Genomic DNA, 14,831 nt, shown 5'->3' with positions numbered 1-14,831 from the left:
TCAGCAGCTAAATGAACAAAAGGCACTTCTGCGATTTTAATTTGGGATAAAGGCACATGACACAGAGCCAGAGCCCATGGGTAGAGCCAGACCTCTGATGTCAGAAATGAGTTTCCCTCAGGCGGAAATCCATCAAGCGTCTGCTCGCACTTGATAAACGATCGGAGGAAAAACCCCTGGCTCACCCGCCAGGGCTAAAAATAGCAGGCTATTAAAAGAACAGGAGACGGGAGGAGAATAACACAGAAGCTGCCAGTGACAGACACGGCACCGATGATGTTTTTAGAGCTCACTTTCTCTCCGCTAATGTGATTCATATTCTAACTCTTGACTAACTTTCACTGATGTTTCATCCTCATCCAAAACAAACCTCTGGTGCTCACGTGATGATCTTTCACAGCTCAGGTGTCAGATCAAATTTGATGGAGTTCTCCATTAGATTCACGAAGAGTATGGAGGAGTAAATTAATGTAAAATTGTGGAGGTCAAATAATCTGGATTGAGTCAATGTGATGAGAAATGTTCGAGTTCATATTGAGATCTTTAATAATGTTGACTTTTGAATGCAGACCTGACAAATCTGAGCTCAGTTTGACACATCGATGACGTCCCTTCTCAAACTAGGATGACAGACACATTCTTCAGATTTCTGACTCTTTTTCTCCGGAGGAATATGTGAGATAAACCTTAAGAAAATCCTCCATTGGCTCTCTGTTTAATCTCAATGATGTCTAGGGAAAATAATCTGCGCGTTCCTTTCGCCGGGTGTAGATTTAGCCTTCTCTTCTTAACCTTCATAACGGTGTCTGTGTATGTCTGTGGCGTTCGTGCACTTGCCGGGCGTCTGCCCACAAGGTCTCATTCATCTCTGTTGAGAAACACTATTTGTATGCAAATGATCTGAGCTTGCCGGCTGAATTGGGCTCATAATGGAGCTGTGTAACCATCTATCATCACGGGAGCAAAACTTTACACCACGCGCACTGCAAGTGTATGATCAGTATATCAAACACGCCCCCTGATCCCCTGATAAAAGCTGACAGTAAGGAAGAGTGTTTTATCAGGAATGTCCTTGCTCTGGCGGTCAGGGCGGTGACACGCTTGGAAAACCATGAATTTCAAGTTTTAGAGTTATTTCACCACAAGTATGTAAGCACCCCATGGCGAGTTATGTTTGGTTAAGGGGTGTTGTTCATCCCTAACCAAGTTTGAGCAATAAAGGTATCATAAACTCGACCGGAGGCTGTTATCAGCTGCCCAGCTTCTCCTGCATCAACTGGAGTCCATATCAAATACAGTTCTGGACAAAAATAAAGAGACCACTCCAAATTTGACCTTCTTTTTTATCATTTCTGCATGTGTTATTGTGATTTCAGTCCAGTGTCTGTTCAATAGAAACAAAAGCAGAAACCACAGTAGTGACATAAAGTCACCTGACAACATGCCAAGATGCACGAAAGGTGGCAAGATTATTTCATCAAATATGATTTTTTTGTAATTTAAATGCATGTGAAACTTTAGGATTGTGTTGCTTAAAAATGAATAGGAAATAGTTTGACCAGGTTTTTTTCATGCAAACAAAAAATATTTTTATTTGGAATTTCATCCTAATCAAATACCTATGAATAGTACATTCAGAAAAACACTTTGGAATGATCTAGTAATGTGAGCTTCCATCCATCATTGTGTGGATCTGTATAAAAGATCCTCCAGAGATACTGCCGAGCACTTTTAATTGAATACTCAACACTCATTCAATCGTATTTCGCGGTTATGATGAAGGTTAAGCCTCTGTAGACACATACAGAGACAGGGCGGCCTGTGATTGGTTGATCATTTGATAAAGTTCCTAAGCTCACAAAACTACGCAACCAAACCTTACAAACATGACAGCATGCTGTTGTATCTCCAGGTCTGTAGATCTGGATGTAGAGTTTCAAAAGTTATATGAACGGCAAATACTGTGAGAATATTCTGAGATGTTTAATCTGTCACGTTAGGTTTAATGCATTCTGAGAAAATAAGGAGAGGCCTTGTATCCAAGCAACAGACAGGTTGCCAGGTGACAGACACTGAGGTCCTGAGAGCGGGAAGGGCATGAATTTGGTTTCTCAGGAGGAAGAAGACACTACGCCAGTCAACAGACCCTCATTAGAACCTGAACTGTGTGAGAAATCAACATGCAGAGATTCAAACTCCATCTTCAGGATTTTATTGAGTGTTGCGTATTGAATTAAAAGTGCTCGGCGGTATCTCCGGATCATCTTTAATATACACACAAACACACAATGATGTCCATTGATGGTGTTTGAGCTAACGGGCGGACGGCTTTAAATCAGCCCGGATCATTTTCACAGAACCAAAGTGAAAGACACAGAGAAAGGGAAAGAAGACTCCACAAACATCAGATGTGAGGATTGATCGCACAGCGCACAGAGATAATGAGCACAGGATACGGCTTCCCATGAGCCTCTGCTCTGATCTGACTCCTGCCGGATACAAAACTCACATCAGGAGGCCACGCCAGACTCGAAGGCTGAAGAATAACTCACAGATGATGTTAAGTAAATAAGAACAAATTGTCCAATACTGTTAGTTTGGAAGTTCATTCAGTGTCTGTGGTCCTCAAAAAAGAGCAATCTCAGGTTGAAAAAGTACACTTTATTTACTTTAAGTACACATCCTTAATACACTTAAAGTACTCAATTGTCATTTAAATGTAAATAAATAAGACATTTAAATGTAATATACTAAAGATTTTGTTTATATAGTGTCAAACGAGCACAGTTGAGTACATTTAGATCTTGTTTAGGTGGTTTAGCGGACAGGGATTTGTCGTGTTAGACTGTCCTCTACTGGCCAGGGTGACTACGGAAATTTCAATCTTTCTGTAGCAAATTTAAAGAAAATGTAGATATAAAAAATAATGGCTGTTCTTATACACAGGGTACTGAAACCAATGCAACAAACACAAGTTTATTTTTGTTTTTAATGATTTTTTTGCCATGCTACAAAAATAGAGATGGCACTGATGGCAGAGGGTGTAACGGTACATATCACAAAATACACAATATTTTGTCTTTTTAAAAAATACAAACATTTTACTAAACTGATGTCAATATATCAAATGCAAATATCAAAACTAGTTTCAGTACAGCGTTCATATATCGTGGAATACTTTCATAGGAATGTACGCTTTCAAACACAAATGCATCTTTCCTGAAAGATAAAAGCCCACACATATACGGGATATTTCAATCATTCATTCATTTCCTCAGGCACTGGAGAAAGGATTTGGCAAATTTCATTACTGCTTGTTTTTCTACAACTAGTACATGTGAATGTTCCTATATTTGCACACTTTTGCACAAGGTAGAAAATAAATGATATAATGCGATAAGCATGTACAATAAACTTTACAATATAAACTTAACAATATAAACCAACATCTAGAACAGTCTGCTGTCTGTTCCACAGGCCGTAAACAGATGTGTCCACGGTTTGGAAATCCACATTCAAAAAACACAATCATGTTTAGTGCTAAGACACAGTGATGTGAAGTAAGGTACATTCTCTGAGCCCTTAAGAAAACAGCTACATTCTCTCGTTTCTATCGAGTACCTTAATGCACCTGACCAACTCAAAATGTAGTGTTTCCGCAGATGACTTTCCTGCCCATTAAGTTTATCTTAAATAACACCACACACCATGCAACACTGTTTTCTTTGTGAACTACCCATAAAGCCCAGATAAAATAATAGTGAGTAATGTCACCCAAATCCTCAATTCAATACTCCAATATTTTAAATACAGCGATGCACAGATAACGAAATGTTTGGACGACATTGACAGCCAGTCATCATAATATCACATATATAAATCCCAATTTGTGTGATGTTTTGAAAACCAATGTCTTCACTATGAAACTCAAATCAAACATGGAAAAACGTATGTACAATACAAAACAAACCATTTATTACCTGGCATTGAAAGATGAATGTTTCTATTCCTTTTTGTGCTTGGAATTAGAAAAATGAAGCCACTGATAGGATTTCACGGATGTTGGCCGACACACACATACAGTACATCGTGCATCTCTATTAAGCCCATTCGTACCGGGGGTTTCTCAGTAACTAAGAACAGCGAGAAGGACGATTAGATGATTTCTCACAGAGCTGCTCAGAGAGATGTCTATGGTGGCAGGGCAGTCACACACACACACACACACACACACACGTACCTGCATGGTGCTTTAAGAGAAATGTAAGAATCTTTAAAGTGACCGCAGTGTACCGTGTGATTCTAAAATACCGTAGTGAGCATGGTTTATTGCTCTCAAGTGCAAAATGAGTGAATTACAAAAGTATTTCCAACACTTTGATTTTGGAAATGAGAGAGAAAAACATCACAGCATTTGTGAATGAGGTCTGGAAAAGCATTGTAGTGTTTCCTCATCAATACCTGTCATGTTATTCTGTTGAGTACCTGCTGTTCAAACATTACATGTTTCAGACCTGTGTTCCTCCTCCACCGTGATGGATGTGTTCTAGAGTACATACTTCCACCATGTATGCGACTGAACTGAACAAAAACATGTCTGGGTCATAGTTCAACCTTAAAACAACATGGAAAGCATGATATTTTGCCTGAATGTTATATATTTTAAGCTTTATACATTATGCTTGTATTCATATGATCCTGATTTGTAAAAAATTTAGAATTATTGCATTACAGTATAAAAGACTGTCATTGTAATTTAAGGACTTCATTTATGCAAACCACAATTTCTTATTTGTTTTGGAAGTGAAATGTGACCAGAACATGTTTCTCATGAGGATAAAATAAGGCAAAACCGACTTTTATTCCATCAAGATTCATTGTGGTCACATGGGAAGATCAGTACTGTTGTGTCGTGTTTTTCTGGACGTTCCATCATCTCGTGGCTGTGCTTTCTGAAGGTTGGACATGGCAGCCGTGCGCTCGATGTCTATAATAGCGTAGAGTTCAGTCCGGCGTGTGGGGGTGGCCGGTAAGGGTGTGGTGGGTGTTTTAGGGGTGTGAGGCCCACTGGAGTCTGACACTTTGTCCATCTCCACCTCAATGTAGTTGAGCTGCCGAAGCGGGTCACCCACCCCGAGCCTTCGGAAGTCAAAGTTAAAAACGGTGGGCTGCGTACCGGAGTTCTGCAGCTTGTGAGCACTTAGGGGCATCGTAACGTTCTCTGTGTTCACATAGTTGTGCTGGGGATCAAGGGAATGCGACGGATGATATCCGTTGAGAGAGGAAGACTTGAGTTCCCCCTCGTCCTCCGGCCCCCTGTAAGGTTTGCGAGTCTCCCACACGGGCGGCAGTGCCGGCAGGTTCTCGTAGTTAAGCAGCGCAGTCCGCCTCTGGGCGGAGTTGTTGACATTATGGGCATCGGGGAGAGGCACCGGGGGTCTCACGCGTCTTGCAACGGAGGATACGGAAGGGGCCGTATGCTCGTGTGACACCTCCTTTCGCTCATCGCTATCGTAACCTGTGTCACAGTCTGCGGCGGGTCCCGTGCAGCCATTCACAGTCTTCACCGGAGTGCCGTTGGGTTCTACGCCATAGCTGGTCGCTCCAAACTCCTGCTGTCTCTGCCGCTGGATGGGGGTGGGGCCTAAAATGAACTTGGCACCCTCTGGCTCCAAAACTACCCGTGGCTCAATCTCATTGGGGGAGGCTGGCAGTGGGTTCTCTGAATGAGACGGTAAGCGTTCCAGAGGGGCGTGTCCACTACTACAACTGCGACGCTCCTCTTGTAGACCCGCCGTGTTGACGTAAGTGTGCACCTGTGGACGGTACACACAATATTAATAAGAAGCCACGCAATATTTTTAAATATCTAAAGAACTGATGACAATGCTGCAATAAAAATTACAGACACATTATTTCCCAGAATCACTTGCAGTAAAGCTCATATGCTTACCATCTCATCATTGAGCAGCAGTGGATGTGTGGACTCCTCCCCTACAGATGGTAACCTAGCACTGCCTACTGATGGGTGACGGCTTGAAGGTCTTGAAGAGGAGTCTGCGAACGACGGGTACCGCCCGATTCCATTAGCTACAGTTGGGACAGAGTAACCAGGAGCTGAAGAGAGAGCAGTTCAGAAGTCAGTTTGGTTCTGTCTGTGTGTGAGCACTGGAGGAGCGCGTGTGTCTGTTCGGTCTTACTGGTGGGAGTGTGTGGTGTAACTGGAGGTTCTGGCTCCAGCACGGGCTCCTCCACAACACTGATGCTGTTGTTGTGCATGATGTCTTGTAACATGTTGAAGATCTCCTCCGCCCGTGCGCACTTAAACGCAAAGATCCCTAAAGAAAGAGCAGGAGGGTTCTAGTAAAAGCAGCAGTGATCTGATACAGTGAGCAGGATAATGAGAGTTAAATTCTCACCTTGACCGGTCTGACAGCGCCGGCCGCTCTCAAAAGAGAAGAGGTTGGAGTCGTATCCATAGCGACGCAGACACAGGTAGGGCCACTTGACAGCCTCTCGTTTGCGCGTGTGCAGAATGAGCTCTTCCTCGGTTAACTCCATCACTCCTGAGCCCAGCTCATTGCCATCATCGTCCACGTTTATCACCTGCACATGCAGAACAACACCACTGTATCATCCTCATGTGATTGCTGAAACTTTCAGTATCACTTTACTGTGTACATACTCCAGCAACCATCTTTTCATTCAGATATTAACAGCAGCAAAAAAACACTTGGGGTCTGACTGTGTGTATGGAAAATCTGACAAGTTCTGATCGTGAGAAAAATGACATTAGCTATTCACTGATGATGACGTTCACCTTGAACTTGTTGTGATGGTTGGGGTCGATCTCTTTCTCGGGACAGCTACAACAGCTCCCCATGGTGCCGTCAACACACCATTGGACCCCTGCGTGACAAACAACCGTGATGAGAAAGGGAAGATGCCAGGTTGATTTAAGGTATGTCTTTAGTCAAAGTGGCCAGCAGAGGGCGATGTGGTGCTTACCCACAGCCAGCCATCAACGATTCTGCTTTACTCGTCAACACAGTACCATAACACCTCAACATCCTTACCATCCAGCATGAGTTTGTGTTACAGAGATAGATCAGCTGCCTGTGGAGGAGAGAGGAAGAAAGGCAACATTACAAATATGCCTTACAAAACAATGCATGTATGTCTATGCATTATTTTCACTAAATAATTGTACCACATCCTTAAAACCAGAGCATGCATACTACTGCCTTGCATACAACGCATTACCTACACACTAGATTTGTCTGTGCCCATTGGCTCAGGTATATGCAGGTTTTTTGTGTCCAGCGTATTATTCTGTAAGCAATACGTTATAAAGACGGAGTGTCTAGTTAAAAGAAAATTAACATCCCATGTGAACGAACCTTTGCTTAGCATAGAAAACAAGTCAGTTGCTGGCTAAAATCAGAAGAGGTTAGATAAGAATTTGCTGGAAGAGTTCTCATGATAAATAATTTATGAGCTCCAGTAAAGCTCTGCTCTAGTTTACGCTTCATCTTTTCAAAGGAGATCAACTTAAAGATTGTCTTCAATCCCAAAGGAGTACATTATTAAAGGTGTACAAAATACTCAACCCAGCAACTGTCACAGCAATGATACAGAATGTTGCTGAATTCAGCAGAAGCACACTCCTCTGGATGGATAAGTGGCTGTCTCAATGCTGCGTGTCAAGATTCACTCATTTCTGCTGCATGTTTGGGCAATTATCCCCCCACGTAATGAGGGAGGTCAGGACTAAACCACAGAGCGTGAGTCAGACGGAGTGAGTCGTATTTCGTCTTAACACACAAAGGTCATAGAAAAACACACAAACACTCAAAATAAGATGCTGTTTTACAGGTTCAATATCATGCCAAGTGTCCAGATTGGGGGAACAAGTGTAAGGATCTATACCACAATTAAGTACATTTCCCTACAACAACTAGTTACAAATGACTTCACACTAAACATATATACAAAACAAAAACAATACTTTTTGGTAAAACGCAGACATAAAAATAAACATGTATTTTGTCTTGTTATTCTTTACGGGACCCATAATGTATTTGGCCATTTTGCATTTGGTTTTATATTTTTATAAAAATGAATCATTACTAATGCCTTCATCACACTAAATCTTCCATCAAATGATCATCTGAACATGTGATTTGCAGGTCAACGTGTACTACAGACCAGGAAAACACGCACGAGGCATGCATACTGCTTACTACAACTTAGACAGAAAGAATGGACATATTCTAAAATGCTTTCACTGAAACCACATGGGATCGCTCCGGGTAAGACTGTGCCCCTCTGACATCATCACACACACCCACCCACAGTATTGTGTATTACTGGCCATGTGATGACTGAAGCCACAGTGTCTCTCCCCCGCACAATGTTCGCATTCCACAAGGCACAGGGTGTGGATGCAGAGGTAGGTTTTTTTACCACAAAAATACCTTTCTATCTCTCTCTCTTAATCTTCAGTTCAGCCAGTCTCGCTCTATTGGTTCTGCAGAGGCTTGTCATACAGAAGCCAAACGTGACTCACTGAATTTGCATTCTGGGAACGACGCGGGGTCACTGGAGCACTGCAGTTTTATTCTGCATTGGTGAAGAATTCTAATAGTATAAACGCTCAGCTGGAAAAAATGAGTCAGGAGTCGGCACTTATCTAGCACTTTGCAGGGCGTATAAACAGCCATTTGAAGCATCACGTGTGATTTAGGTCAACATCTTGCCAATTTCCTCATTACCTGTACATATCAATTCATCAGCCATACCGGGCGGTTTAGAGCTGCATTCCTACAATACAGCACCACAATCCAACATTTACATTGGTCACATTCAGGAGCATCATTTGAATCTTCTTGTAATGGTGTGAAATGCCTACAGGTCTTCAAAGCTAGATTTTTTCGCAAAACCCCCCGCCATGATGCTGATAATGACAAGCAGGGCTGATGCTGCAGAATCAAACCAAGAGATGTGTCGATAGCGAGACAAAAACCGGCTGGCGGTCATAGATTTCATTTTGTGTGATGGCGTATGTACAAATGATGCTGGAAAGTCATGAGCAGAGGATTAGCATGAGCTACACCTTTGAACATGAAATTCCAGCCCTGGGAAAAATATGTCCCACTGCAGCTACCCTTTAATAACACGCTCCTTCCTTATTGAACGCTACCGAGGCCCAGCAGAAATAAAGATACACTTCTTCCATTGCGCTGGAATGTAAACACCATTTAAAATTGGGTTTCTCAGGCTTTGGGGTTTGGACAAATAGGATGTAGAAATGCACGCTGGCTTTAAACAGTCTATTCCCGGGGAGGGCTGAAGATATGACAGACAGCTTGTCTCCAACTGGCAGTGAATAAACGCCAGACACACCTACTCATTAGGACTAAGATTTATTTCGATTTTAATGGCTCTGACAGCCAAACAGCCCAGACAGGCATTAGATGATTCTGGCTGGGGAAGAAAAGGAATTCTAAGCTCTTATCCGTGCTCAAAAACACACGAGGAAAAAGACAAATCTGATCTAGTATTGATTTCTGGATGGATGGGAAACTTCCACAGCTTGTGTTCCAGTGACAGTGATAGGTATTGGTGTTTTCCAGTAGCGAACCCCCAGGGCCCTCTGTGATGAGCTTAACTATCGTAAAAGATCATATTTAAAAACGTTATGATATTTTCATCTAAAGTCGGCCTAATTTCACCATTAGATATGTATATTTGACATCCGTGATCGATACGGAATCCATCCACGTGAGATTTCAAAGTCTCACGAGAATAATTCAAGATCACAGAATTTGGAAGTCGCAATTCTGCAATGTCATACTGAGACACGAACGTGTGCTTACGTCTGGTGCCTTCAATAAGCATACCACTGGCTGACAGTACAGTAAATCAATGGGAGAGATTCATTTTGTGTGACTGTAAAACTGACCAATCGTATAATCTTTCTAAATGGGCGCCCATCTGGGGGGGTTGTTCACTAGCAATCTAGTAAAGTAGAAGGACCCGTAGTTGGTTCGCCAGCCGCCAAACTTAAAAAAAGAATATGCGGAAAACGTCATTTAAAACGCAAAACACTAGCAGCCTGTAGATAAACTATATTATCAAGTCTCGGAAGAAAAGAGAAAAGCTGATAAACGTTGTTCAAAACAACAGGATCAAAACAATTTGATCATAAAATGTTAATTTATAGGACTCAATTCATTCTGGTTGCTGACGTGAGCTAAATGAGACGAGTCATTTTGTCTGGTCAGTCATAAATGTAACATATTGAGCATATTTGGTGTTATTCTGCATCTGACATTTCATCGGATAAGTATAAATAGTAAGTAGTAAATATACTACGGTCAGTTTAATATGTTTAGTTCACTGTAACATTACCAGTTTAATATTAAGATTTATCTTTACCGGGAATCTCTGTTTACTGTCTGCTAGTGTAGGTTTTCTTTGCTGAAAGTGCTCTCACAAGGTGTCGTCTTTTAAACTGGTATTGTGTACATTAGTCTGTGTTGCTTTTATGATCAGACTGGGAAGCAGTGTCGGTCATGTCAAAACCGGTCCATTATTCCATTGAAGAGCACACACATGCGGCACGCCGATCATAATGCATATGTGTAATGAGGATTTGTATTTGTATTGTGTGTTATTTTGGTTATAACGGTCTTGCTGTGCGGTTTCAAGTCTGGAGAAGCATTGTAAATGTATCATGTGGTAAGTGTGATGGTATAATGATGTATGCGCACTTCTATAGGAAAGCACAGTAAGGTTGGGTTGCATGTGTAACTGAACAAAAATGTCCAGCATCGCAGAAGAGATAGGGTAGGTGGTGTGAGCAAAATCAAATACTACAATTTGAATAATTACATTGTTATATAGTTATTTTATTAATCCTCAAAAAAGTTTTACAAAAACAAATCCAATGAATGAAATATTTGACAACTCAAAAGGTATTTCATCCCTGGATTCCTCATTTTCACATTGCAGACAAATGGTACAGCCACATCTTTACCAGTTGACATATTTCTACGGTCATGCTGTATATAAAGTGATAGCGCCCAGCCATATAGATATGACAAAGATGGAGAAATTCTCCAGTAAGCGACAGGATGATTCATTTTTGGGTGGCCTGAGGCCATAGTCCACTGGAAAACTATTTGCATTATGTACAGTGGGAGGAATAGAAAAAAATAGAGTCTGTATTCAGTACTCATTAACATGCTAATTGCAGTGCCACAATAAGGCGGTAAATATGGTCAGCCATATGTGTTAAAGCAACAAACGGCTGCCACTCGAGCGTGTGTGGGACGGGTAACAGGCAGAGAGCTCTTTAGCAAGTGTGCCTACTAAAATTGAGAGAGAGGGAGAGAGAGACAGAGAGAGAGAAAGGGGGCGTTCTTCTCTGGTTCTTCCGTGTCACCCCGGTAACCCAGCACTCCCAGTATGGCCAGCTGGTGTACGCTGAGCGACTCACACACTTCAAACAAGCCTGCTAGAGTTTACTTTAACTCCCAGCAGAAAGACGGAGACGCCATGTCAGTGCGGGGGGAGGTCGAATAAGAGATTTTCTTTAAACTCGCATTAGCTGAAAAAAAAGATGGAAAATAAACATTTCACTATGAAGTAGGAATTTTGTGTTTATGTTTCAATATCTACGTTCTTTTAATTCAATATTAACTCTCACTTTGAAACGAGAAAAATTAAACTTTTTAGTCTTTATTTAGGATTGTTTTGGCCTAGGAATATTCTTTAAACTGTTCTGAAACAATGAGGAGAATGCGCGATAAGTAAAATAGTCGCTATTAGCTCTTCACATAGCAAACAAGCTTAAGCTTGTGTCGGAGGCGTAAGATCTGAAAGAGAGTGGACGACCTCACTGCATGATTTTTCTCCTTGAGACAGAGCGAGAGAAAGGGGGGATTGCTAAAGTCAGTCAAACTGAAATACAGATATAAAGCTCGGGTCAGTTTGAGTCAGTGCGGGCAGACGGCAGAGAGATCGACCACTGACCCTGTGAGACGGCTTTAAAACCCACTATCGTTCCAAAATCATATCTTAAACTCCCACTCTGTGATTCCTAATGTCAGCAGCATGTGATAATTACAGTGCACGCCTGGACCTTTCAGCTATTTAATAGATTCAACTATCCAGAATGTTGCAGAAATAGCTCTGTATGTCATTTGCCTCTTTATTGCTCATTACAAAGTAGTTTGCAATGTCAATGTGTCATATATACAAATTAAATACCTGTAGCCACAGGGATGCCCTTGCACGACTCCAACTTAAAGGCATTCAGGTGTGACTCCAGTGTCAAGTTAGGACAGATACACTTGCGTTCACTTTTAAAGTTCAAGGGTCTAGTATTTCAGCCGTATTTATTATGCCTGTCTAATACACCGACACCTAACTATCTTCTATTTTTATCAATAAGTTGTGGCAGCTCAAATGAACACACTATACCCACAGCAAAATTAACACATGACTGCTGCACCCACCAAGTCACATGTACAGGTTAGCGATTAGTTTCGACATTTCTTTCCAACTGTGCAAAATGAAAGCAATCGAGCCCACGCACAAGCAGATGACATCCCAAACATTACAACACACCTCATACAGAGCACCAGTCATGGCAGATATGCTTTTATGTCCCCAATACTAATACAGACCAGTTAATGTTTTTATAGCTTCTCACGGCTGATAAGAATAAAACGATATGAAGTGCATGCGTCAGAAAAAAAGTCAAAACGTAATAACTGGAAACCGTAAGGCAGTGCTGAGTCACTGGGCAAACAGGAGAAACACAGTCACTCCTTTTAGCTCACACACAGATTTGTGGGAACGTGTCTATTCGGCATACTGTAAACGGAGACCTTTTAAAGATCCACTGCAGTTTCTTTCTATCTGAATCTTTACATCTATCTGCACAAGCCGAGCTGCGACCTCAGCAGAGCTCATACAGTCCCTGAACAGCGCATTTCAGTTTGAGGTGGTTTTCCAGGTCTATGCTGTGGGTGGTGGCGTTCCTGACTGTCACACCCAAAACTCCTTCACTTAAGTGCAATCTTTTAGTCAGGTCATGACTATATCAACTGCCGTAACTCCCGGTGTGTGGTGACCCAGAGTTAACCACACCCCTTTAAAAAGAGAGCCTAATACATCCTCTATTTACTGTAGCTCCATCCCATAAGACAAGCACAATATCAATTCACAGCCAGGTGACCAAGAGGGGCAAGCCTCATGTGGTCTGTTCTTAAGGTCGCGGACAACATCAACACTTCATCAAGCGAATAATAACATGCAATAGACTACAACAAACACAGACTCACTTGGAGCAAGAATGAACATGGATTGTGGTGGTTGTGTCTAATGAGTGCATGAAAGCATTCAAATGACATTTTTATTAAATTGGTTATGTAGTTTGAATTCTTATACATTCAGGCTATTTCCTAGACACTCGCAGGCTCCAGGAACCACATCATTCTTCACGAGTTCAAACAATAAACGTTGGTGATGAAACTTTATGAATCCGACCCTGTAAGTTATGCATCATTTTAGTTCTTCTTGTCCTGGAGTGCAGTATACTGTTCACAGATGAGCAAACATGAACTGCATTGATAACATTTCACTGAATCAATAAATACACAGTTTCAGGAATGACAGATGTTACAAAACAAATAAACATCAGACAATGACTGATGAAACAATGTTTTTGCTGTTATAACCCTCTGAGTACAAACAAATAAACAAATACTGAATGAATGGTAAGTAAACTCCTCATTCAGTCACCAAGTAACCATTTCACCTCTAACTTATTTCTTAACAATACTGATATTGAATATTTAACCTGTCTTACTGTAACAGAAAAAAATACACAAACCAGACTATACACTCAGTAAAATAGCTCATTGTTTTAATATGGCACATCAACTTGGTCAGATTTTATGACAAAATCTGTGTTATTCACTGAGCACACACACACACACACACAACTAACGTTAAAGATGCCTGAACACACAGAGCTCTTACTTTACTACACCGGTTTACAAATCAACTTTAATCTTAGTTTTTACACCAAAGTTACACGCCCAGTAAATAAAATCAGATATAAAACACGAAGAATTGGTTGGACTGCATTATATAATACTCAGCGATGCTACTATGCTAATTACTTAGCCCGCTTACAAATAATCACAGCCAATGTAGATTTAATTCACGAAATATAATGTAAATGTATACTTACTATAGTCATTTCTCCCGGGGCGAGTTTAGTGAGTGTTTATTTATGCTGATAAAGGCGATTAATCCGTGTTTTTCCAGTCTGATGTGTAAAATCTCTTCACAGGACTCATCGCCCGCATCAAAACTCCCTCAGCCACCAAAACAGCGAAACTTTTTCATCTGTTCATCTCCCAGATTCCAGAAGCAGTACGAAAAGAAGAAAAACGATTAAAATAGCTATTCCCACCCAGACTTCTGTTGTGTGCCTGGTTTCGATGTTTTCTGTGTCAATAAATGTGATAAATTCGGTTGATCGGCGGCAGTAGAATGTAAAGGCGCTCGCGCACACTCAATGTGTGCTCTCGCAGCCTCTACTCTCACCCCGTCAGGCCCGAGGGAGGGGGAGGAGAGAGAGAGAGAGAGAGAGAGAGAGAGAGAGAGAGAGAGAGAGAGAGACTCTTGCGAAACTTAACCATGGTTTTACTACAGAAGCCCTAGTTAAACTATAGTATTTTAATGGGTACCATATTTACCGCATATTTACTTTTGCCTCTCTACTATAACCTTTAGCATCTTGTTCCATA

General features: G+C 41.4%; 1 protein-coding gene across 1 annotated transcript; it reads right to left on the bottom strand.

Annotated features, from left to right (window-relative positions):
• Window positions 1–2,642: 2,642 nt before the first annotated feature.
• On the bottom strand, window positions 2,643–14,638 carry frs2a (fibroblast growth factor receptor substrate 2a). The gene is made up of 7 exons (XM_079455225.1): window positions 14,270–14,638; window positions 7,009–7,116; window positions 6,821–6,909; window positions 6,420–6,606; window positions 6,201–6,338; window positions 5,954–6,117; window positions 2,643–5,816 (listed from the first exon to the last, which is right to left on the bottom strand). The coding sequence occupies exons 3-7, from the start codon at window positions 6,881–6,883 to the stop codon at window positions 4,884–4,886; spliced, it is 1,485 nt and encodes a 494-aa protein (XP_079311351.1). The 5' UTR covers window positions 6,884–6,909; window positions 7,009–7,116; window positions 14,270–14,638; the 3' UTR covers window positions 2,643–4,883.
• Window positions 14,639–14,831: the final 193 nt, after the last annotated feature.

Source organism: Barbatula barbatula (assembly GCF_947034865.1).
Source record: "Barbatula barbatula genome assembly, chromosome: 4".
Classification (NCBI taxonomy): Eukaryota; Metazoa; Chordata; class Actinopteri; order Cypriniformes; family Nemacheilidae; genus Barbatula; species Barbatula barbatula.
The sequence above is the reverse complement of the archived record's forward strand: the minus strand, read 5'-3'. Positions and strand labels throughout refer to the sequence as shown.

What these genes read in the sequence shown, in the direction of transcription:
- frs2a (XM_079455225.1), bottom strand. Translation starts at nt 6,883, where the DNA reads ATGGGGAGCTGTTGTAGCTGTCCCGAGAAAGAGATCGACCCCAACCAT. An exon ending in ACCATCACAACAAGTTCAAG is followed by an intron (nt 6,607 to 6,820) that starts GTGAACGTCATC and finishes CTGCATGTGCAG; the next exon opens with GTGATAAACGTGGACGATGA. An exon ending in TACACCACACACTCCCACCA is followed by an intron (nt 6,118 to 6,200) that starts GTAAGACCGAAC and finishes CTCTCTCTTCAG; the next exon opens with CTCCTGGTTACTCTGTCCCA.